The sequence below is a fragment of the Zootoca vivipara genome, chromosome 17 (genome assembly GCF_963506605.1).
Source record: "Zootoca vivipara chromosome 17, rZooViv1.1, whole genome shotgun sequence".
NCBI lineage: Eukaryota > Metazoa > Chordata > Lepidosauria > Squamata > Lacertidae > Zootoca > Zootoca vivipara.
The window spans coordinates 31,560,002-31,581,461 of record NC_083292.1 but is presented as its reverse complement, the minus strand read 5'-3'; the positions used below and the strand labels follow the sequence as shown (position 1 = coordinate 31,581,461).

The 21,460-nt window shown below is 50.3% G+C and overlaps 2 protein-coding genes across 4 annotated transcripts in view; both read left to right on the top strand.

Annotated features, from left to right (window-relative positions):
• Positions 1 to 395: 395 nt before the first annotated feature.
• Positions 396 to 10,411, top strand: INTS5 (integrator complex subunit 5). 2 transcript variants are annotated; one of them, XR_009556898.1, is made up of 4 exons: positions 396 to 440; positions 1,938 to 2,346; positions 3,399 to 6,312; positions 7,991 to 10,411. XR_009556898.1 is itself a non-coding variant. In XM_035098952.2 (3 exons), the coding sequence occupies exons 2-3, from the start codon at positions 2,165 to 2,167 to the stop codon at positions 6,205 to 6,207; spliced, it is 2,991 nt and encodes a 996-aa protein (XP_034954843.2). In that variant the 5' UTR covers positions 396 to 440; positions 1,938 to 2,164; the 3' UTR covers positions 6,208 to 10,411. The 2 variants fall into 2 exon arrangements, 1 of the variants encoding a protein (XP_034954843.2); XM_035098952.2 differs by having other exon boundaries at positions 3,399 to 10,411.
• A 713-nt stretch (positions 10,412 to 11,124) lies between these two features.
• GANAB (glucosidase II alpha subunit) overlaps positions 11,125 to 21,460 on the top strand; it is a 33,959-nt gene continuing 23,623 nt past the window's right edge. Inside the window, exons 1-6 of one of the 2 annotated variants that reach the window (XM_035098183.2) lie at positions 11,125 to 11,173; positions 15,474 to 15,575; positions 16,260 to 16,368; positions 17,242 to 17,369; positions 18,121 to 18,300; positions 19,693 to 19,758. In XM_035098183.2, the coding sequence (XP_034954074.1) occupies positions 11,148 to 11,173; positions 15,474 to 15,575; positions 16,260 to 16,368; positions 17,242 to 17,369; positions 18,121 to 18,300; positions 19,693 to 19,758 (611 nt within the window). In that variant the 5' untranslated portion in view covers positions 11,125 to 11,147. The remainder of the gene's footprint in view (positions 11,174 to 15,473; positions 15,576 to 16,259; positions 16,369 to 17,241; positions 17,370 to 18,120; positions 18,301 to 19,692; positions 19,759 to 21,460) is intronic. The other variant, XM_035098185.2, reaches the window with a different exon arrangement.

Here is a 21,460-nt window from a genome sequence, read left to right as displayed (position 1 = left end):
TTCAGGATCTGTCCTTCCAGTGAGCACTCAGGGCTGATTTCCTTCAGAATGGATAGGTTTGATCTTCTTGTAGTCCATGGGACTCTCAAGAGTCTCCTCCAGCACCATAATTCAAAAGCATCAATTCTTCGGCGATCAGCCTTCTTTATGGTCCACCTCTCACTTCCATACATCACTACAGTGAACTTGTACAGTCTGTCAAATAAAACTCCAAAGGGGTCTTGCGGCACCTGAAAGGTTAACAGGGTAATGAATAATGCAAGAGCGAGTGGGAGGGATCCGCGGCGGAGCGGCCGGCCGGCCGATTCGAAAAGCGAAGAGGCTGGCTCATACCGCGGGATCCAATAAGAAGCCTCGGTGGGGAGGGGGAGGGGCCGATAACCCTCTGCGGGAGGGGCCAGTCAAGCGGGATCCAAGATGGCGGCGGCAGCTGCGGGGAGGTGAGAGCGAGGCTCACTTGTGGGGTGGCGGCTATGCGGGGTGGGGAAGAGGGCTGTTTTCAGAATGGGTGCCCTCCCTTCCCACCGAAGACCACCAACTCTTCATTCCTCCTGAATTACACTTTAACTTCCGGGGCTTCCCTTCAGCCCCCGCTGCCTTCCCACAGTCGCCTTATTCCCGCCCTCCAACCCCACATGGTCTCCCCGCCCCCATTGTGCTTCCACGTCGCTGCTGGAATAGACCTCCTTCCCGCAGGTAGCCTCACAGGTGCGCGTGCTGCTCCTTGCCCCTGCTCACCCACCCAGTCCGTGGTCCCCGAATCCCTTGCAGGACCCCTTTCCATTTGTGCAACCCCCATAAGCCCCTTCTAAGGCTTGCAGACCCCTTACAATGCAGCCACCTGCCTGTACGTCTGTCTACCTGTGCTGTGCGCACACGATGCATTCAAAATACCCAGTGCAAAGAATCCTGGGAACTAATTTACCCTGTCAGGGATCTACAGTTCCCAGCGCCCTTAACCAACTCCACTTCCCTGGATTCTTAGAATCACAGAATTGTGGAGTTGGAGGGGACCCTGACAGTCATCTAGTTCCACTCCTTGCAATTCAATTGGTCATCTAGTCCAACCTCTTCCTCCCCCTCATTTCTTTGGGGAGAGCCATGTACTCTAAATGTATAGTGTGGATGTGATCCATCTCTGCAATTTTTTTTATAATGAAACAGATAATCCAGTATCTCCATTTGACAGACCAAGTTCAAGAGACACTAGCCCAGGACCACCTAAACAAAACTGTGACTGCACGGTGATTTTGAATGCAGTTTGACCTGATCCAGCAGGACTTTTCATATGTTCATATGTTGTATTCCACTGGTCAGTCTAAAACAGGGGTTGTCAACCTGGTCCCAACCGCCCAATAGTAGGCATTTCAGGATTCTAGGTAGGCAGTAGGGGGATCTATGGCACAAGCTGAATCCTCCTTCCATCAAGCACTGGTGGGCAGCAAGGAAATTTTACCATCAAGAAAATTTCATTAGTGGGCGGTAGGTAAAAAGGTTGACTACCCCTGGTCTAAAAGAAGTCATAATGACACTTTTCAGATTACAAGCCCAAAGCCAGAGTGAAAAGTTGCCCCCACACCTTTTGATTTTCAGAATTATTTTTAAATACTGTAGTGTAAGTCAACAAAATGTATGTATTCCTACCCCATTTGTTTCCCCGTTTATAGCTTGTAAGCCCCTGAGGTCAGGGGCCTGTTTTGTTACTCTGCCGCCGGCTTCTTTTCCTTCCTGGTCAATTGATTACTGTACTTGATCTTTTGTTTTCCCTTGTATTTGTACATAAATCTGAAAGGACTGGTATAAACCAGGGTGGAGGGTGAGAATGTCATGCACTTTCATGATGATGATGATTAATGATAATACTAAAAACAGATCATGCTATTAAAAAACACCTGTCGAGCTTTTAAGGTGCCACAAGTTTTCTTTTTTTTAAACAGGCGACGCATACATCTCAGTTTTGGCAACTGCCCTGTAAAAGAAGCAAAAAACCATTCTGACTGGCAAGTCAAGGCAATTGAGGAACACTCCTCCAGTTAAAGAGTGACACAGTGCTTGCCTTCCATGGGTGCCAAGCGTTATAACGGAAAGTGGAATGCTAATCTGAAAGGACGGCAGGCCTGCACGGAACAATTTTCCAAGGGGGCACTTTCTGTGCGCTGTTTGTATGCTTCCCTCAACGCTGCTCAACCGCGCGCAGGCGCAGAAGGGAAGTAGGGGGGACAAAGGGACTGGTTCTTCTGCAGCTTTTCTCCCCTTGGGCGGTATGTCCGCTCTGTGCGATCCCCCGGGGGTGGCAGGGCCTCCGGGGTCCAGCCCCAAACCAGCAGCTGCTTCTCCATCGCTCAGGTACTGATTCTCTTACCTCTTCTCTCTCCTCCCCTGCCACTTGTAAGGGACTAGGACGCCCCCTTTACACTGGCACCACCCAGCCCCCTCATCTTTGTACAGAGGGTGTGGTGATGGTCACTTTCTCTGGTGGCTCTGGGAAGGAATAATTACAGCGCGCTTGTGTCATTTTACAGAGGTCCCTGCCTCGAAGAGCTTGCAGTCTAAAATCCGAAGAGAAATGGTAGCGGGGAGGGTTAACACAGGGAAAACATAGGTACCATTTATGTGCATTTTGGGTTAGGTTGCTGCTACTATTGTGCACAGCAACGGGGGTTGGACTAGATGACCTTTGGGGTCCCTTCCAACTCTGCAAGTAAGGCTTGTTGGGAAATTCAGATGTGACAGATGGGAAATAGGACTTGGGATGGGAAATAGGACTGGAGGCAGAGCATCTGCTTTGAGCGCAGAAAGTACCAGGTTCCGTACCCAGTAGCATCTCCAGGCAGGGCTGCGAAGAAGTGCCTGAAGCCCTGGAGAGCTACTGCCAGTCAGTGTAACCAGTACTGAGCTAGATGGAGCAAGGATCTGACTTGTATAAGGGAGCTTCCTATGTTAACATGCTGGATCAGACTCAAGGCTAATAATGACAGAATTATTTTTGAAAGGAAGCTCTCACCCCTACCCTGGTCATGTTTTTCTTGTGAAATGACACATGCATAAAGTTCAGATATTTAGCAAATCACATTTCAAAGCAAATTAAAACAATCATTAACACCAGCCATTGTTCATAAAGTGGACTGTGAGCTTATGAATTAAACACAACACTTTTCCAAGCTGGATGTGGGGGGCGAGAATTGTAAAAGGAGAGAAATGCTTCTGTGGGAACACATGGTGATAAAGCTAGTTTCTGTTGTGAGATTGCAATAGAGTAAGCCCTTGCAAGCAAATTAAGCCCCCACCACCTGCACTTTATATTTAAAGCAGTATCATACCACTTTAAAACAATATTGTTTAGGATCGTGACCCAGGATTGATGCTATGTTTCCTTCTTTTTCCTTTGCCTCCTGTAGTTCGCAAGAGCTGGCCCAGGAAATCAAGGCCTTCCTTAGTGGTGTAGACCCTTTGCACGGCAACAAACTCACCCTGAAGGAGCATGCCCGATGTGCCATCCTGCTGCTGCGCAGTCTGCCGCCTGCTCGCAGCGCCGTCCTGGACCACCTCCGGGGTGTCTTTGATGAGTATGTGTGCACCTACTTGCTGGACCTGGAGAGCAGCGAGGGTGGGCTGGGCTCCATCCGCTCCCAGGGTCCCAACTTGGATGACGTGGTGCAAGAGATCCAGGCCGTGCTGTCCGAGTTTGTCCGCATGAACCCCAAGGCGTGGGCAGCCTTGGTCTCGGCCTGGTCCATCGACCTGATGGGACAGCTGAGCAGCAAGTATGCTGGCCGGCACGGCGTGCCCCACGCCAGCAGCCTGAATGAGCTGCTGCAGCTGTGGATGTCCTGCAAGGCGACTCGGACGCTGATGGAGATCTACACGCAGTGCCTCTCCTCCATGATCAGCACCTGCCCAGACGCTTGCGTGGATGCCCTGCTAGACACCTCGGTCCAGCACTCTCCACACTTCGACTGGGTGGTGGCCCACATCGGCTCGTCCTTCCCCAACACGATCATCAACCGCGTGCTCTCCTGTGGGCTGAAGGACTTCTGCATGCATGGCACGGCCTCGGCTGACCTCCTCCTCTTCCCTAGCGCCACAGCGGCAGACAAGAGGGTCCCCAAGATCGCCTCGGTGGTGGGCATCCTGGGCCACTTGGCCTCCCGCCACTCCGAGAGCATCAAGCAGGAGCTGCTAAGGATGTTCCATGGGAGCCTGGGCCCCACGCGGGACCAGCAGCAGAAGGCCACCGTGCCCTTCTTGCTCCAGCTGGCCGTCATGTCTCCCACTCTGCTGGGCACCATCTCGGCCGAGCTGGTGGACTCCCTCAAGCCAGGCGTGCTCAACCAGCTGCACCAGCACTTTGCCTCGCTCCCTCGGGAGGATCTGGAGAACATGGTGAGTATCGTGGTGCACCTCATCTGCCAGACGTCGGGAGGAGCTTACCGCACCCTGCAGTTCCTCATCAACACAGCCATGCCGGCTTCTGTCATCACCACCCCAGGCCTGGCCGTCCACGACAGCGTGCGAGAGGCTTGCGACCGTGTCATCCAGCTGCTGCTGCTCAACCTCCAGAAACTGGTGTACAACCGGGGCTCAGCCAGCTTGGCAGAGGCCCCTCCCCGGCCGGTGCCTTTCCTGGACGAGCTGAAGGGCCACGTGCGGGAACTGTGTGTGGAGACGCTGCGGCTGGAGAGGAAGCGGTTCCTCTGGCAGCACCAGCTGCTGGTCCTCCTCTCCGTCTACTGCACCCCCAGCTGCGCCAGCGAGGCCCTCTTCTTTTTGCTGACGCTGGCCAGGAGCCAGGAGGAGCTCAGCCTGGCCACTCAGCTCCACGCTGTGCTCAGCTCTTGCATGAGCGACCTGCTGCCGGCCACCGTGAAGAAGTGCGTGTGCCAGATCCACGCCGGCGCCCTCTCCGAGCAGCACATGGCTCAGCTCTTCCAGAACCTGGCCTTGATCATGCAGAGGGAGAGCGAGGGCCCCGCCTCCATGGGCCACCAGCTGGGCCAGGCTGTCGCGTCGCACCTCTATGACTTTGGGCAGCTCCTGCTGCACTGCAACCCGGAGGTGGCCCAGGTGGCGGCCTTGCTGCTCTCCGTCTGCCCCATGCCAAAGGCCATCCGGCCAGCTCACCTCCTTTTCCTCATCCGCTCAGCCGTCCACCACTTCTTCCTGGTGCTGCGCTGCAAGTCCCCCACAGGCATCAGCTACGGAAGCCGGCTCCTCTGCTGCCTCAGCGGGGCTTCGCCCACCGCTGGCAAGGCCATACTTCAGTACCTGGTGGAAGGGGCCCTGCACCCAGGGAACGCCGAGATCTTTGGCGGGCTGCCCGAGCCTCCTGCGGTTGGGAACGACCCTGCCACCCTGGAAGGCACCAAGGTCTCCCTGCTGGATATCAACCGCCGATTTATGGCCGCAGTGAACTTCTCGGGGAGTGTATGGTCTGTGTTCCATGCCGGCGTGATTGGGAGGGGCCTGAAGCCGCCCCACGCCCCCTACCAACGAGAGCCGGAGGAGATATCCCACAATGTCCAGACCTTCCTGGGTTTGCTGCTGCGGTGCTGCGGAGCTGAGCGCTGCAGCCCGGAGCCCTCCCAGCACGCTGCAGTCAGCCCCGAGGCAGCGAAGACGGTGGCGGTGGTGCTGGTGGAGACCGTCTGCCCTGACATCACCAACAGCGAATTGGCGTGGCCTCCGGAGGAGCACACCCGCAACACAGTGGAGCGGGACATCCAGATTGGGAGGGCTTTCCGCGACAACCCCCTGCTCTTCCAGCTGCTTAGCCTGGTGGCAGCGGGGAGGCCAGCCCTCTGTTACTGCTCAGTGCTTCTCCGCGGCCTCCTGGCGACTTTGATGGCGCACTGGGAGGCTTCGCGGGAGAACGACACCACCAGCTCCCCCTGGCACTTGCAGGCCTCCTGCGCCCTGGTGGCCTGCATGGGCGAGGGCCACCTCCTCCCGCCCGTGCTCAGCAACATGCATGAGATTTTTGACCAGCTGGCGCCCTTTGAGGTCCACCTCTTGCTCCTCAGCGTCTGGGACTACATGCGCGACAACAGCCCGCTGCCGCAGAAGTTCACCTTCAACTCTGGCACAGGGCTCTTCTTCCGGGACTTCAGCAGAGACACCGACATTGGCAAATACCTTTGCGTCCTGCACAGCGTCCTGCATAAAAACATTGACCGGCTGGGGCTGCTCTCAGGGCGCTTCCAGATCTAGCTCCCCTTTTGGTGCTCTTGCCCTGTGGGATTGGTCAGCCTGCCTGCCACTGTCAGGGGAGGGAACATCCTGCCCTCCTGCCTTTTTAAAAGTCTGGTTTTGATTGTAAGCAAAGGAAAAACTGCCATATGACTTGTCCAGGTGTGCAGCAGTTGGGGGGTTGTCATGAGAAAGAAGGAACAGAAGGTCCTTCTTTCCTAGGCCTCATCTCTATCCTCAGCTTCGATGTGATGCCCCCCCCCCCAAGCTGGTGTTGGCAGCTTAGTTTGCAGAAGGACCTATGAATTGTGAGCTGAAAATGCAGTTAAAAGTAGTGAGATGCTGCTTCAAAAGCACAACATGCAGCAAGTAGAGAAGTTGCCAGGATGACCTGGCACTTGAGAGGGTCATAGGCCTCGGTTAAAGCCAGACGGTAGCAGTTTGGACACAGTCTGGTGTACTCTGCTGTGTGCCATGTGTTATGGCTGTCAATGTCAACTGACATAGCCATATCCAGGTAGGCTGAGGGGGAAATGCCTGAAGCTTTTGCATTTCTCTCTCTTGTTTTTCCAGATCTGTTAGCTCACTTCCTTGCCATAGTATTGCTATGATCTGGAAATCTGTTAAGAATCCCACGGAGGTTACAATCACTGAGCAGGTACACATTCCTAAATGCACAAGAATAGGGAGGGGGCAAGGAGGGAAATTTTGGTAAATAAATTCTGGTGCAAACCACCCCCTCCCCGCAAAAACAAACAAAACAAAACCCATTTCCCCATAATAAAGGACAAATAGATTAAGTAATAATCACTTATCGGGCTGCTCAGTTGGTGAGTGCGCATAAGAATGTGCAAATATTTCTAGTTACACAGAGTTGGTGAAATGTTGCCCTACTGAAGAGCTCTTGGAAGACTTTCATGTTTCTGGGTTATGCAGAGCTCTTCTGTGGGCCCAAAATGCAATGCTTCAACACGAGCAGGGCCCAGTCAGTATTGCCTTACTTGACGTGAGAGTGTTTTCCCCATACTGCTTCACTAAAGTAAGGATTTGGGCAGGTGAAGCCATTTGCCTGTTTGGCTGCTTCTCAAGAGTGGCTCTGAGCTGACCATTGATTGCGCCCTACTACAATTCCTGGTGATGGGGGTTTGCCACATGGGGTTGTAGCCAGCTAAGTCCTGTTCATTGAAACTTTTATTTCAGTGGGCCTTCTCTGAGTAGCACTTGGATACAACACTTTGCATAAACAGATGTGGTCAGCTTATCCTACAAAGCAGAGGGCTCTTCTCCAGAAGGTTTCTGATGCTGTTGTGTGGGAACAACTGACCATAGTGCCAGAACTTAGCTAAACTTATCCGTGCGTACTTGAGCACTGATCTATATAGCCAGTCCAAAGAAAGATGTCCCCCTGTTGGTACCAGAGCTCCGCTTGTGTGTGACAAGAGTCCTGCTTGACCTCCTTGTGCCTAAATGCCCTCTGGGCAATTGCTACTTTCCTTTTCAGGGACGATTCAAGTGCTAGAAAGAGGTCATGTGTGGCACGGGGTTCTTGCTGTCAGTCATTTTCAGCAGGGCTGGAGGGTTGCTGACCTTTCTGCTTTTGCATCATCACAGCCCAGTTGGGTGGTTTTTGTGGGAGGTGATGGGTTAAACCATTTTCTAAATAATAAAAAAGTGAAGAAGGAACTTCTGTCCCTTTGCTTTTTTCAGTTAGAGACAGAGGGCTAAGAGAGTTTCCATCTTGATGGCGAAATAAGCAGTTGTAACAATGTTGAGCAAATTTCAATTTCTTTTTCTTTTTTTTAAGGAAACGGAGCTTATATGACTCTGCAGCTGGCTTGGCATACAAAGAGCAGCTCACGCAGCACTGGCGCTTTGTCCAGAAACAGTCTTCCTGCAAATACTTTTTAATTTGTAAAAAAATAATCATAATAATTAAATGACAAATTCCAGCCAATGAAAGAACACCAGCAGCCTTCCACCTAGGGTTGCTCTGGGGTTTATGAAGCCAAAGAAGATCAGTGCAATTTTGTGATCTGCGGTTAGAATCAGTGCTGTTTCAAAAGGTTCAGTCTGCCATCTTGATTTTAAAAAACCCATCCAAACACAGACAAAAACTTGTTCCTTGATCTCAGGAACCATTGTGCAAAATTTGGTTATGGTATTTTAAGAGGTGTTCAAAATGTAGAGCGAGGCAGCAGTAAATCACATTCTGCAAGTTGGAGTTAACTCTTTATTAACAAAAACACAATCTACACAGGAGTGTTAGGCCTAATGAGCACAGCCACTCATCTCCAGTAGATCCTGCCTCCATGAAGCAGTTGCTGAGACTAAAGGTCCCCACCTCCCCACAGCTGTCTACATCCCCTCCTCTCCAGGGTTTTTTCCAAGCAATCTCCACCCTTTTCATGCGTCTTCTGGTTCTGGGAGGCAAGGAAGAGAGCTTGTCGCAGCAGGAGTGGGAGACACTGTTGATGTTTTTATGATCGTGGTGCTATAAAGTTCATTAGTGGGTCATAAAACACTCGTGGACCCACGCTGCCAAGTTGCAATGACGCCCAGCCACGTTCCCGCTGTGCCAGTTTAAAATCCTCTTCTTGTATCTAGCAGAGTTACTGCGCAACTGGAACCAGATAGCAGTTTGCCGGTGTCTTCAAGAAAACAAGCACACTGTAGCTTCAAAGACTAACTTAAACTTTATTTACTGAAGCTTAACATAATACATCTAAACCAACTGAACTAAGCTGCATTTTAGCAGCACTCTTATCTCTTAACACTCCTCTCACCTAACTTTCTGCTCTCATGCTCCAACTCAAACTTCACAGAGACACAGAGAGAGAGCATTCTCTTTAGAGCATGATTTATGACTACACGGCAATTAGCAATCAGCGCACAGCTGTGGGCTAGCACCCAGAGAAATAAGAACGCCTGAGAGTGTTTTTTTAACTCCTTGCTGTCCAGAATCCCAACAGACACCCTTGACACTTGACTTCTCTCCCCCCACCCTCCTGCTTCAGCTTCAGCCTCTGATTCCAGACTTCTCTCTGACACAGACTCTCCAGCTCACTAGGCCCTGTTACCTCTTCGGTTTCTGACACCTCCTCTTCCCAGTCTTCTCCCTTGGACTATTACTCATTGTTATCCCCAAGTTCTGAGCCTTCTCCCCTTGGTGCTTCTCCATCTGGTTTCTCCCGCCATTCCTTTGTGTCCAACCAGTTCATAACAACAAACAACTGTCCAAAATATGTAGTAGATATACAAACAAACAAACTTATAAGAACCTTGCTGCACCAGGCCATTGGCTCATTGAAGTCCAGCCTTCTGTTCACACTGACAGATCAGATGCCTTGCAGGTGGGCAGAGTGCTGTTGTGCTCATGTCCTGCTTTCAGTTTCCCCACAGGCTTCTGGTTGGCCACTGTGAGAACAGGATGCTGTACTAGATCGGTCAATGGCCAGATCCAGCAGGTGTGTCTTGCCTTATTAAGACATTCTTACCCAAGGATGTGTTGCCCTCAAGCTGTCATTGGGCTCTAGCTCTCATCAGCCCCAGCCAGCACAGGCAACAGGGAAGTTGCAGTTCATCAGCACCTGGAAGGCCACAAGGTCACCTCAACTCTAATCACTATACCACACTGCCTTTCTTGATAGCATGGCATTCAGTGTGGCTTTTACCATGTCAAACTTATTGGCAGCAGCTCCGTAGGGTTTAATTCGGGGTAAATTCTTAGCCCTACATGGGGACACTAATGATTGAATTATTGGGACCTTCTGCATGTGGAGCAGGTGCCCTGTTGTTGAACTACGGCCCTCTCGCCATCGCCAGCTACCTGATCCTGTTAACTGATGACTGGTGCCATATCCACACTGTACATTTAAGCAGCATGGCTTCCCTTAAATAATGGGGACTGTAATTTAAGGGTGCTGGGGAGAAAAGCAATGACAAACCTAGACAGCATCTTAAAAACCAGAGACATCACCTTGCCGATAAAGGTCCATATAGTTAAAGCTATCATTTTCCCAGTAGTGGTGTATGGAAGTGAGAGCTGGACCATAAAGAAGAATGATCACCGAAGAATTGATGCTTTTGAATTATGGTGTTGGAGGAGACTCTTGAGAGTCCCATGGACTGCTAGAAGATCAAACCTATCCATTCTGAAGGAAATCAGCCCTGAGTGCTCACTGGAAGGACAGATCGTGAAGCTGAGGCTCCAATACTTTGGCCACCTCATGAGAAGAGAAGACTCCCTGGAAAAGACCCTGATGTTGGGAAAGATGGAGGGCATCCCCTTCTCCTTGTGCCCTCCATCTTTCCCAACATCAGGGTCTTTTCCAGGGAGTCTTCTCTTCTCATGAGGTGGCCAAAGTATTGGAGCCTCAGCTTCACGATCTGTCCTTCCAGTGAGCGGATATATACAACCCCAAATGAACAGAGTACATAAGCCCTCAAAAGAAAAAGAGTTCCATTGAGTTTGGGGCATTGCGGTGGGGGACAGCTGGCTTCGCGGTTTTGGCTAGATGAACAGAACACACATCCTACTGCTCACTTTCTAAAATTTCAGTAAGGGGCCAGGACCAGTCCAAGACTCCTTTCTCAGAATCGGATCCCTGATGTTCATTCTCCCAGGACGGGACCCAGGCGTTCGAATGTCCCATCTCACAACAGGATCCAGGCACCGAAGCTTCGTATCATCATTTCCCAGAACGGGACCCAGGTGTCCGAGCGCTGCCCCCATCCCCCGCTCCCGGGAAACGTGCCTTTGCCACCTCCGGTGTACGCACGCGCCGGGAAAGCCCGCTCATGAATAATGCAACAGTGAGTGGGAGGGACCCGCGGCGGAGCGGCCGGCCGATTCGAGAAGCGAAGGGGCGGGCTCATGTCGTGGGATCCAATAAGAAGCCTCGGTGGGGACGGGGTGGGGACGATAACCCTCGGCGGGAGGGGCCAGTCAAGCGGGATCCAAGATGGCGGCGGCGGCGGCAGCAGGGAGGTGAGAGCGAGGCTCACTTGTGGGGTGGCGGCTACGCGGGGTGTGTGTGGGGGGGGTGAGGGCTGTTTTTAGAATGGGTTCCCTGCCTCCCCACCGAATACCACCAACTCTTCATTCCTCCTGAATTACACTTTAACTTCCGGGGCTTCCCTTCAGCCCCCGCTGCCTTCCCACAGTCGCCTTATTCCCGCCCTCCAACCCCACATGTTCTCCCCGCCCCCATTGTGCTTCCACGTCGCTTCTGGAATAGACCTCCTTCCCGCAGGTCGCCTCACAGGTGCGCGTGCTGCTCCTTGCCCCTGCTCACCCACCCAGCCCGTGGTCCCCGAATCCCTTGCAGGACCCCTTTCCATTTGTGCAACCCCCATAAGCCCCTTCTAAGGCTTGCAGACCCCTTAGAATGCAGCCACCTGCCTGTACGTCTGTCTACCTGTGCTGTGCGCACACGATGCATTCAAAATACCCAGTGCAAAGAATCCTGGGAACTAATTTACCCTGTCAGGGATCTACAGTTCCCAGAGCCCTTAACCAACTCCACTTCTCTGGATATTTTGCGGTGTAGCTAGGCCTCCCAATGTATGGCGTGGGTGTGACCTTTCTCTAATTCATCTCCACAATTATTTTTTATTATGAAGCAGATAATCCAATATTTCCATTTTGGCAGACCAAGTTCAGGGGACACTAGTCTAAAACCACCTAAGCAAAGCCAAGGCTGGGCTGTGATTTCAAACTTAGTTTGCAAGATTCTTCAAGGATCAGGTTTGGATGTGACAACAGGATCTTGGACTAGATGGGGCTTTGACTTGATCCAGCAGTCCTTTTTTAGTTTGCTGTGCTCTGTACCAGTTATTAAGAAGCACAGCACTGAGCCTTTTTGCTTGTTGACCATTTCATATTCCATTACATTCATTTTGTATGTTCTTGAGGACTGGAAACTTTATTCTGCTGAGATTTACAGAAAACTATGAAAATGATTTGTACTGTGGACTGTGCTCTGCACATTTTTGCATAGCCATGGGTCTGTGTCTGTGCTGTAGAGCATCTGATTGGAGATGCCACTGGCAGTCAGTGTCAAGAACTCTGGCCTAGATGAACCATTGTGCCAACTCAGTACCGTACAAAGCAGCTTCCTATGTACCTGTGCTGTGTTCACAGCTCAGTGGTAGAACATCTGCTTTGTATGCAGAAGGTCCCAAGTTCAGTCCCCAAAATCTTTAGGTAGAGCTGGAAGAGACCCTGCCTAAAACCCTGGAGAGCTGCTGCAAGTCCGTTTAGACAAGACTGAGCTAGGCACACCAATAGTCTGATTCTATATAAGATGGTTTTCTATGTTCCCTAATACCCATCCCAATTGTAGTTCTTGTGATTGAACCATGGCATGGTTGTGATTATTTCCCTTAGTTTTTGTTTTCGTGGTGTGCTTCAAAATACTTTTCAAAATAATGTGGACGACCAAAAAGGACAGGTCCCTGCCTCAAGGAACTATGTTTTGAAAAAGATGAGGAACCAAAAAATAAAGGGGCAGTTTTTCTTTTTATCTTTTTATTACTGAAACTGCCTTCAGAACTTAGTGCTTTTGCAAGTGAGGTCTTGTCCAGCCCAGTGTGCTGATCCTGCTATTAGCACATGGCTCCTGCTTTTCAGCCTTTGATCACTCAGATGCAGCATGTGTGGAAACGAGCACTGACCTTCACACCAGCAGTGGAGAGCTCTGTTTGCCCTTTGCACTCTCCCTGTGCCCATAGTTCTGTCTCTAGAAGCTACTTCCTGATCACTGACGGCACAGCAGATGGCTGGTCCCATCTTGGAATTCCTGCTATGAATGAGTCTGTGCGTCAAGAACAGGTGTTGGCAGATTTTACAGTCGCATCTTCTCTATACATTGAAAGCACTCTCATGCTTCTTTAATAGTCATGACTCCCCGTTTCCCACTCAAGAATCTTGGGAACTGTAGTTTGTGCTGAGAGTTATTGGGAGAACTCTCAAGAGCTATGATCCTCTACATCCTTCACAAAACACAGTTTCCAGGATTCTTTGGGGAAGCCTTGATTGCTCAAGTGGTATAAAAGCGCTGCTCTTATTATGTATTAACATATCCATTTATTTATTAAAGTGTTTATAGACTGCACTTAAAAAAAACATATAGCAGGTTGGTATACAGTGTACAAAATTACATTAAGAGACATAAAAACATCAGTAAGAATATCAGTAGATATTCATTGGCAATAAGAAATCCACATTGCAAAGGCCTGTCTGAATAACACAGTTTTTTGGAGATACATGAAAGGAGGCAGAGATGATTCCTGCCAAACCTTCACTGGCAGGAAGTTTCACCGAGCAGGGCTCACCAAAACCCAGGGGCATGCGGGACCATGAGAAGTACCCCATTGCAGGATGCCAGTGATCAAGGTAGAACATAATGCTGAGGCAGGGCTTTCAGCGTGTTGTGGATGTGAGCAAAAGCTGTTTAGGTGGAATCCCACTCTGGTGTTTTTACTAAGGCCCCAAGCTCCACCATTCAGAGACAGGTATAGTGGCTGGAGAAGAGGAGGAAACGCCTCATGAGCCAGAAATGGGGATAATGTGCATGTACAAGTACAAATCCCCTTGAGTGAGCTTTATATGTGGGATTCTAACTGCCTAATTTGGGGAGAGAGAAAAGCTTTCTCTTGTTGCTGTTGTTAAATAATTAGGAGCCAGAACCCCTTGTTGATGTTCTGCCAATGCTGATTTGTGTGTGAGTGTGCATTTTTGCATGCCTGCCTAGACATATAATTTGGTTACCTACATTTTATTCTTTTATTCTGCGTTTTAATCATAATGGTTTTGTGCATTTCTAATTGGTTAGTAGATTGCAGCTGTTGTTTATCTATAGTTTTAGTTGTACACCACGTAGAGAGGTTTGTAAAAATTATGTGATTTATAAATCTCCTGCATTTAAAAAAAATCATGTTGTGTAGGTCAGGCACAGATCCTAGCTTCGATCCCCAGTGCATCTAGGTCAGGCTGGCAAAGCCTGTTGTCTGAGACCCTGGAGAACTGATGCCAGTGTAGACAGCAGTGAGTTAGATGAAGCAATGGTCTGCTTTGGTGTAAAGCAGTTTTCTCTGTTCCTATCTGGTGATCCTGATCTTTCTTTTTGTCATTACTACACTACAGATGAGATAAGGCAATCCAGAAGCCATCTTTCAGTTGAGAGCTTGCGCAGGACCTGTGTTTTTAAACACTGTGGGGAAGGGCTGTAGTTCGGTGGTAGAGCATCTGCTTTACATGCAGATAGTCTCAGCAGTCCTGATTACCCCCCCCCCCCAAAAGGATGTTGTTCAATGCTAGAGCATGATTCTCTTAATGTCAGAGCCAAGGGTTTGAGCCACACATTGGGCAAAAGATTCCTGCATTGCTGGGGTTGTACTAGGTGAACCTCATGGTCCCTTCCAACTCTACAATTCTATGATTCTATTATTCTGTGTATCTTCTGTATTCCCATTCTCATTTCCCTTTTTCAGTGAAGCAATTGAGCAGCCTGTGTCAGTGGGATCTTAGCTTTGAAAAGGCATTTTGTGTCTGCCCTGCTTGGGTTAGGCTGGTGTAGAAATTCCAGGTGGCACCTGGGCCTTAAAACATCCCTTTTGAGCACAATCAAAGTAGTTGTAAGATGTAAGTAAAGGTAAAGGGGCCCCTGACCATCAGGTCCAGTCGTGTCTGACTCTGGGGTTGCGGCGCTCATCTCGCTCTATAGGCCGAGGGAGCCGGCGTTTGTCCGCAGACAGCTTCCGGGTCATGTGGCCAGCATGACAAAGCTGCTTCTGGCGAACCAGAGCAGTGCACGGAAACGCCGTTTACCTTCCCACCGGAGCGGTCCCTATTTATCTACTTGCACTTTGATGTGCTTTCGAACTGCTAGGTGGGCAGGAGCTCGGACTGAGCAACGGGGGCTCACCCCGTTGCAGGGATTCAAACCGCTGACCTTCTGATCAGCAAGCCCTAGACTCTGTGGTTTAACCCACAGCGCCACCTGGGTCCCAAGATGTAAGTAGTTGTTGGTTAATGCTAGCTGGCTTGGAGCAGGCACATATAGTGAGACCCTGGTCCCTCTAGCTCAGTATTGTCTGAACTTGCTGGCAGCAGCACTCCAGGGTTTCAGGCAGGGAGTCTGCCCTACCTGGAGATGAATCTGGGGCCGTTTGCATCAAAACGCGCTTGCTGTCTCTGTGAGCCAGCAGCCCTCAAGTACATCTGGTGGTGGAGAGTCTGCAAGTTAACAATGTATTGCATGGAGAAACTTCTTCCTTCCCAATAGACTCGAGATGGCAGCTCTTGCTTGGTTAGCTCTTTGCCTGGCTGTTGTCTATGCTGTGGACAGAAGCAACTTCAAGACATGCGACCAGAGCTCCTTTTGCAAGTAAGTTGGGCGCCTTATATCTGCTGTCAGGGGAGGGCTCTCGAGTGGGGAGAGCGTTGCTGTTGTACTCAGGTCTTGCTTGTGGTCTTCCCTTAAGGATCTGTTTGACCAGTATAAGAACAGGATACAGGACTAGGTAGGCCTCCGGCCTGATCCAGCAGGCTCTTATCTTCTTACAATAAAAGCATCAGTCAGCCACTGATAGCCTCAATTTTGACTCTCCCCACCGGTCAGAGGTAGTATGCCTCTGAACAGCAGTCCCTGGAAATCATTTGCTGTTGTCCTCACGTCCTCCTTGCAGGCTTCCTACTGAGGCATCTGGTTGACCAGTGTGGGAACAGGATGCTCGTCTGATGTTCCTGTTATTTATTTCTTCATTGTATTGCTCCAAAGGAGCCCAGAGTGAAAAATAGCAGCATTAAAACGATATTACTAAAAGCAGCTTAGAAATATTTTTTTTAAAAGTTTAAATGTTTGTCCTGGCTGAGGAAAAAGGGCTGGCGCTCATTTCCTCAACAGGATTCCTGTTCCCCGAGGAAAGGATGAGGTCCTTTCCCTGTGCCGTGAAGTTTCCTCTTGTGGCTACGAGTACAGAAACAAACAAGCTTCCTAAAATGGGAGGGAGGGATAGTAAAAGGTGGCCCTGATCATTTGCCTCCAGTAACCATGGTTTCCTCTCCCTAGGCGCCAGAGGAACGTGGAAGCTGGGAGTTCACCCTACAGGGCGCTGCTGGAGTCGCTGCAGCTCAGCCAGGATTCCATGAAGATCCAGCTCATCAATGAAGCTAACAAGGTGAATTGACGAGTTGAAACCCTAGGTAGCCAGGGTGGTGTAGTGGTTAGAGTGTTGGACTAGGACCTGGGAAATTGGGGTTCAAATCCCCATTCAGTCATGAAGCTCTCTGGGTGACCTTGGGCCAGTCGCAGTGTCTTGACCTACCTCATAGGGTCCTTGCAGGGATTAATTGAGGAGTGGGATGAACCATGCACTCTTTGGAGAAAAAGGTAGGATATAAATGCAAGAAATAAGCTCTTCCGCTTACCTGCTTAAGAAAGCTGGAGTGGCCAGCCAGATGGAGATGTCAGTCGCCAACCTGGTGTCCAGCGATCTCCATGTGGTCCATGTAATTCGCAAAACACGCCTGGCACCTGGCTAATTTTGAACACTAGTTGGAGGGCATCTGCCAGAGAGACCCTGGATAACTGCTGCCCTGGAGGAGAGAGTGCTTGACTAGAGTGCCAAATTTATGACTTGGTACAAGGTGGATATCCTACATCTGTGTAGCTCAGTGAAAGAACAGGTGGCTGGTGTAGAGAAGCTCACAATTTCAATCCCCCTCAGCTCATCACTAAAAACAACCTCCATTTGCAAGGCTGGAAAGGCCCTTATCCGAATTTTTGGAGAGCTGCTGCCAGCCAAATGTAGGCCATGCTTGTAAACATACATGTATCAGGCAGCAGTCTCAGCTGTGGGGCTGGACCCTCAGTGTAAAACAGGGACAGGGAACCTGGGGGCCCTCCACATGACATTGGAATCCAATCAGCCCCAGCCAGCATGGCCAGCGGTCAGGTATGATGGGAGCTGTACTCCAGCAACATCTGGAGGGCCACAGATGTTCCCCACCTCTGGAAAAAGACAGGACTTGACCCTGCTCTCTGCCTTCAGGTCCCTCTCCTCCTCGAGCTCTACGGCTTGAAAGGGAACATGACCCGGATCCGGATCAATGAGTTGAACCCGCTCAAGCCCCGCTATGAGGTACCAGATGTGTTAGTCCAGGACCCGTCCACTACCAGGTACGCAGATGGAGGGCCATTTATACATCCTAGCTCACCGTGGGATGTGAGGAGAAGGCACAGCGGTTTAGTGTAGGGGCAGGGAACCTCAGGCCCAGGGTGGGATGGGGAATTTGTGTTTGTTGCCCCACCCACTTTCCCCCTCAAGCCCCACCCACCACTTGCATGGCGCCTCCAGAAGGTTGTCTTGAAGGGAATGTGTCCCTCGCACTTGAAAAGGTTCCCTGCTTTAAAGGGAACCCTTCCCCCTGGGGTGGGGGAGCGAAACAGCATCTGCCCTTCCTTTCTGCGCCCGAAGATCCAGCAAGATCTTGTCAGGGCCTGGTTGATTCCCACCACAAAGTAGCAGCAGTCTATAGTAGGGCAGGGTGATAGCTGATTTTCAACATCGCGATATACTGATATGTCACAATGTCAGAAATAAGGATGGAGCTATGTAGAGGCATTGGTTGGCTTTACCGTTCTTCCCACGTTGTGATTTTTGCATAGCAAAAAATAATATTTGCTATGTGAATCACGCATTATCATGATTTGTGGTACATTGCTAGGTCAAAGATCACATTATGAACGTGAAACTGGGTTTGGACCATACATCAATATATCGCCCAGCCCTAGTCTATAGAATAGCGCCCAGGATCTTTTATGTAGCCATGAGGATATCTTCCTGCCCTCTCTTTAGACGCTTCCCTTTCTTCATGCCACCTGCTCTGTTCTTTCCCCTTAATCCTCCTACCCCCACCTCCCACCAAAGATTATCTGTCACAGGCCGGGACGATAACAGCGTGGAGCTGTCCCTGGGCGAGGGGAACCACAAGCTGATTCTGACGGCCAAGCCCTTCCGCATGGACTTGCTGGAAGGGCGGGAGCTGGTGCTGAGCGTCAACTCCCGGGGGCTGCTTGTCTTTGAGCACCTGCGGCAGCGGAAGGACTCGTGAGTACCGGGGCCGTCGGCACAGGGGAAAGGGAGGGGAATGCTGTTCCTGGCTTCTAGGCAGCTTCTGTCTTCCTCAAACGAAAAAGATCAAGCAAACAAACAAGGGAAAGGGGATCTGTCAATGGACAAGGTTGGGGTGTATCTGACAGGTGGGAGCCTGCTGCTTTCAAGTCTTCTAGGAAAAGCGGCTGACCCAGGGAAATGGGGTGTAGAAAGGAGAGGTCGGCCTCCTCTTTCATTTCACACCATTGACTTCCCTATGGGTCTACCCTTCCCATTCCAGAATGGGTTGTGGGGTGGGGTATTCGGTATGAGGCAGGAGTCCTGATTTGTGGAAAGCGGGGACGGCCTGTTTCCTAGAATAATATTTTGTAGAGTTAGGCGAGACCCAAATAGTCATCTAGTCCCAACCCTCTGCAATGCAGCTAAATAACCCTTTTAGCTGCAGTCTGCTTTTTCTTCCAGCAGGAGCAAGGGGTGCTCCCAGTGCTTCACGGGTGCCTGCAAAAGGGGCCTGTGCCAGAAGCCTTTCTGGGTGTGTTTTTAACCCCGCACTCTCACTGGGAAGTGCTACCAGGCAAGACCTGATGGGGCTCTCTGATGCTTTTCATCTCCAGCCTCCCACCAGTGGGGAACACTGTAGTGATGTTTCAACCTCCATTCGGGCCTGGGCGACTGAGCAAAGGCCTCTTTGTATGGGTTTCATTCACACCCTCTCTTCGGGGCACAAGGCCAGAAGTTGCTATCATCCAGGATGTTGGAGAAGAGGGAGGGGTATAGCTTAGGTCAGCCTTCCCAACCTGGTGCTCTCTGGGTGGTGTTGGACTATGGCTTCCACCAGGCACAGCCCAATGGTCAGTGGTGATGGGAATTGTAGTCCAGCAACATCTGGGTGAGCTGTGCTGCAGTATGATCCTGGAGGCTGAACTACGTCATCTCCAAGATCTCTTCCAGCTCTGTGATTCATTCTGTAGAGCGAGAGCATGTCACAAGCACATCTCTTAAAGCAGGGCTAGGAAACCTGCTTTCCTCTGCTGTTCGGACTCCAAATCCCATCAGCCTCAGCTGTCCTGGATGGGTCTGATGGGAACTGAAGTTCATAGTGTCTGGAGGACACCAGGTTGAGGGAAGACTGGGCTAGGGAAAGCAGCAGGCTTTCTGTACAAGGGGTGGGAAGGGGGTCTCAGTTTACCTACCCTGCCCCCTTTTCCCTACCCTTGCTCCCCAGTCCTAGTTGTCCTGGAGGGAAGAGCAGGGCCATTTTCAGGGGTGGTTGGGGGGCTGGCTGGAGGAATGTGTCTCTACGTCTCTGGGATTCCTTGCACTGACTCTCGTTGTGTTTTCTGTTTTTGTTGGTTTGTGCCTCCCCCTCCCGCTCGGCCCCCCCAGTTTCTCGGATAAAGTTAGTAGCACGGTCGTTAGCATTTGGGATAGGATCAAGAACCTTTTCTCTAGGTAAATCTGCAGCTTCTGCTACTGTTTCTAAAACCCTCCCCACCCGCCGCCGCCTAGACAGTGGCTCTGCCATTCCCTGCCCACCTTTACCTGTGCCGTATTTGGGGATCCCTGTGGTTAGTTGCTGCCCTCTCAAATCCTTGAGGGTGTGTGGCAGCCTTTAGCTCTGTTTCCAAGGTGTGCATGAACGCATTTGACTGTCCCGTTTCCCGCAAACCTTGCCTTGAGTAAGTTTATGAAGTTGAATTTCATGCGACTCAGTGCTGGCAGCAGCCAAATCAAAGTGTCCCTGTTAAAAATAAAAGTAAAAAGTCTGGGTGTGATCCAGCCAGATTTAAGTCGTTTTACTTTCGACATAGTAAAGTTGAAGCCCAATGCTTAGGTTTATTCTGTTTTTCCTGGAATTGTATTATTATCATTGTTATTACCACCCCATCAGTGTACATGGCATCTTGACAGCAGTACATAGGGAGGTGTAGGGAACCTGTGACTTTCCAGATGTTGCTGAACTACAACTCCCATCATTACTGGCTTGCTAGGGCTGATGGAAGTTGCAGTTGAGCAACATCTGGAAGGCCAAAATTTCCCCATACCTGACATAGGCAGCCTAAAATATTTAGACAGTGGAGATTTACAGCAAATGGGAGGGAATGGGGTTGGGCAAAATCCTGGGTTTTGGTTAAGAATGAGGACCGGGAGGATGAGCCAATAGCCTTGGGGTGAATGGGATTTTGAACGGGATTTGAATAAAAAGGAAGAGGAAGCTGCCCTACCTCCAGCTCAGTATTGTCTACACCGACTGGCAGCAATTCTCCAGGGTTTCAGGCAGGGGACATTCTCAGCCCTAACTGGAGATGCTGGGGACTGAACCTGGCACCTTCCGCATGCCAGGCAGATGCTCTGCCCCTGAGCTATGGCCCTTGCTCACACATACCCATGCTCAGAGAGATGAAGTTCTAGGCATAAAGGCATCAAAGCTTGCTTCACTTTGGCTGGATCATGTCCTTTTGTCCTTGTCGCCTATGATTTCTAACTCTGTCCCAGGTTGTTAAGTAATTTCCCCGACTCTTTCACACATTTTGTTTGCTTGCTCTTTAAGCAGAAACACAAAGGTAGTGTGCAAATGAGGCTAATAGATATCCAGATATTATACAAATGAATACCAAAGAAATATTGTGCCACCTTAAAGCAGGGGTGGAGAACATCAGTGACCTTCCTAATGGTGCTGGACTACAATTCCCATTTCTCCCAATCATTGGCCATGCTGACTGGGGGCTGGTGGGAGTTGGAGTCCAACAGCGTCTGGAGGGCCACAGGTTGCCCACCCCTCCTTAAAGGCTTACCAGTTTTTCCCAAACCAGTTTTTGGCCTACAACTCCCATCATCCCTAGCTTTCAGGACCAGTGCTCAGGAATGATGGGGATTGTAGTTCAAAACAGCTAGAGACCCAAATTTGGGAATCGCTGGCTTACATGCTTATTGTGGCACAGTTGCATGTCTCTTGAGTCCGCAAAAGTATCTGCCGTGATAAGAGCGCAATATTGAGAGATAAACGTGTCCCTAAATTCAGTGAGGTTTACTCCCAGGTAAATGGGTATGGGATTGTAGCCTAAATTTATTAGTCTTGTGTTCAGGGGTAGCCTATGTGGTGCCTGTTGTTGAGACTCCAGCTCAGCTAGCATGGCCACCAATCAGGGATAAT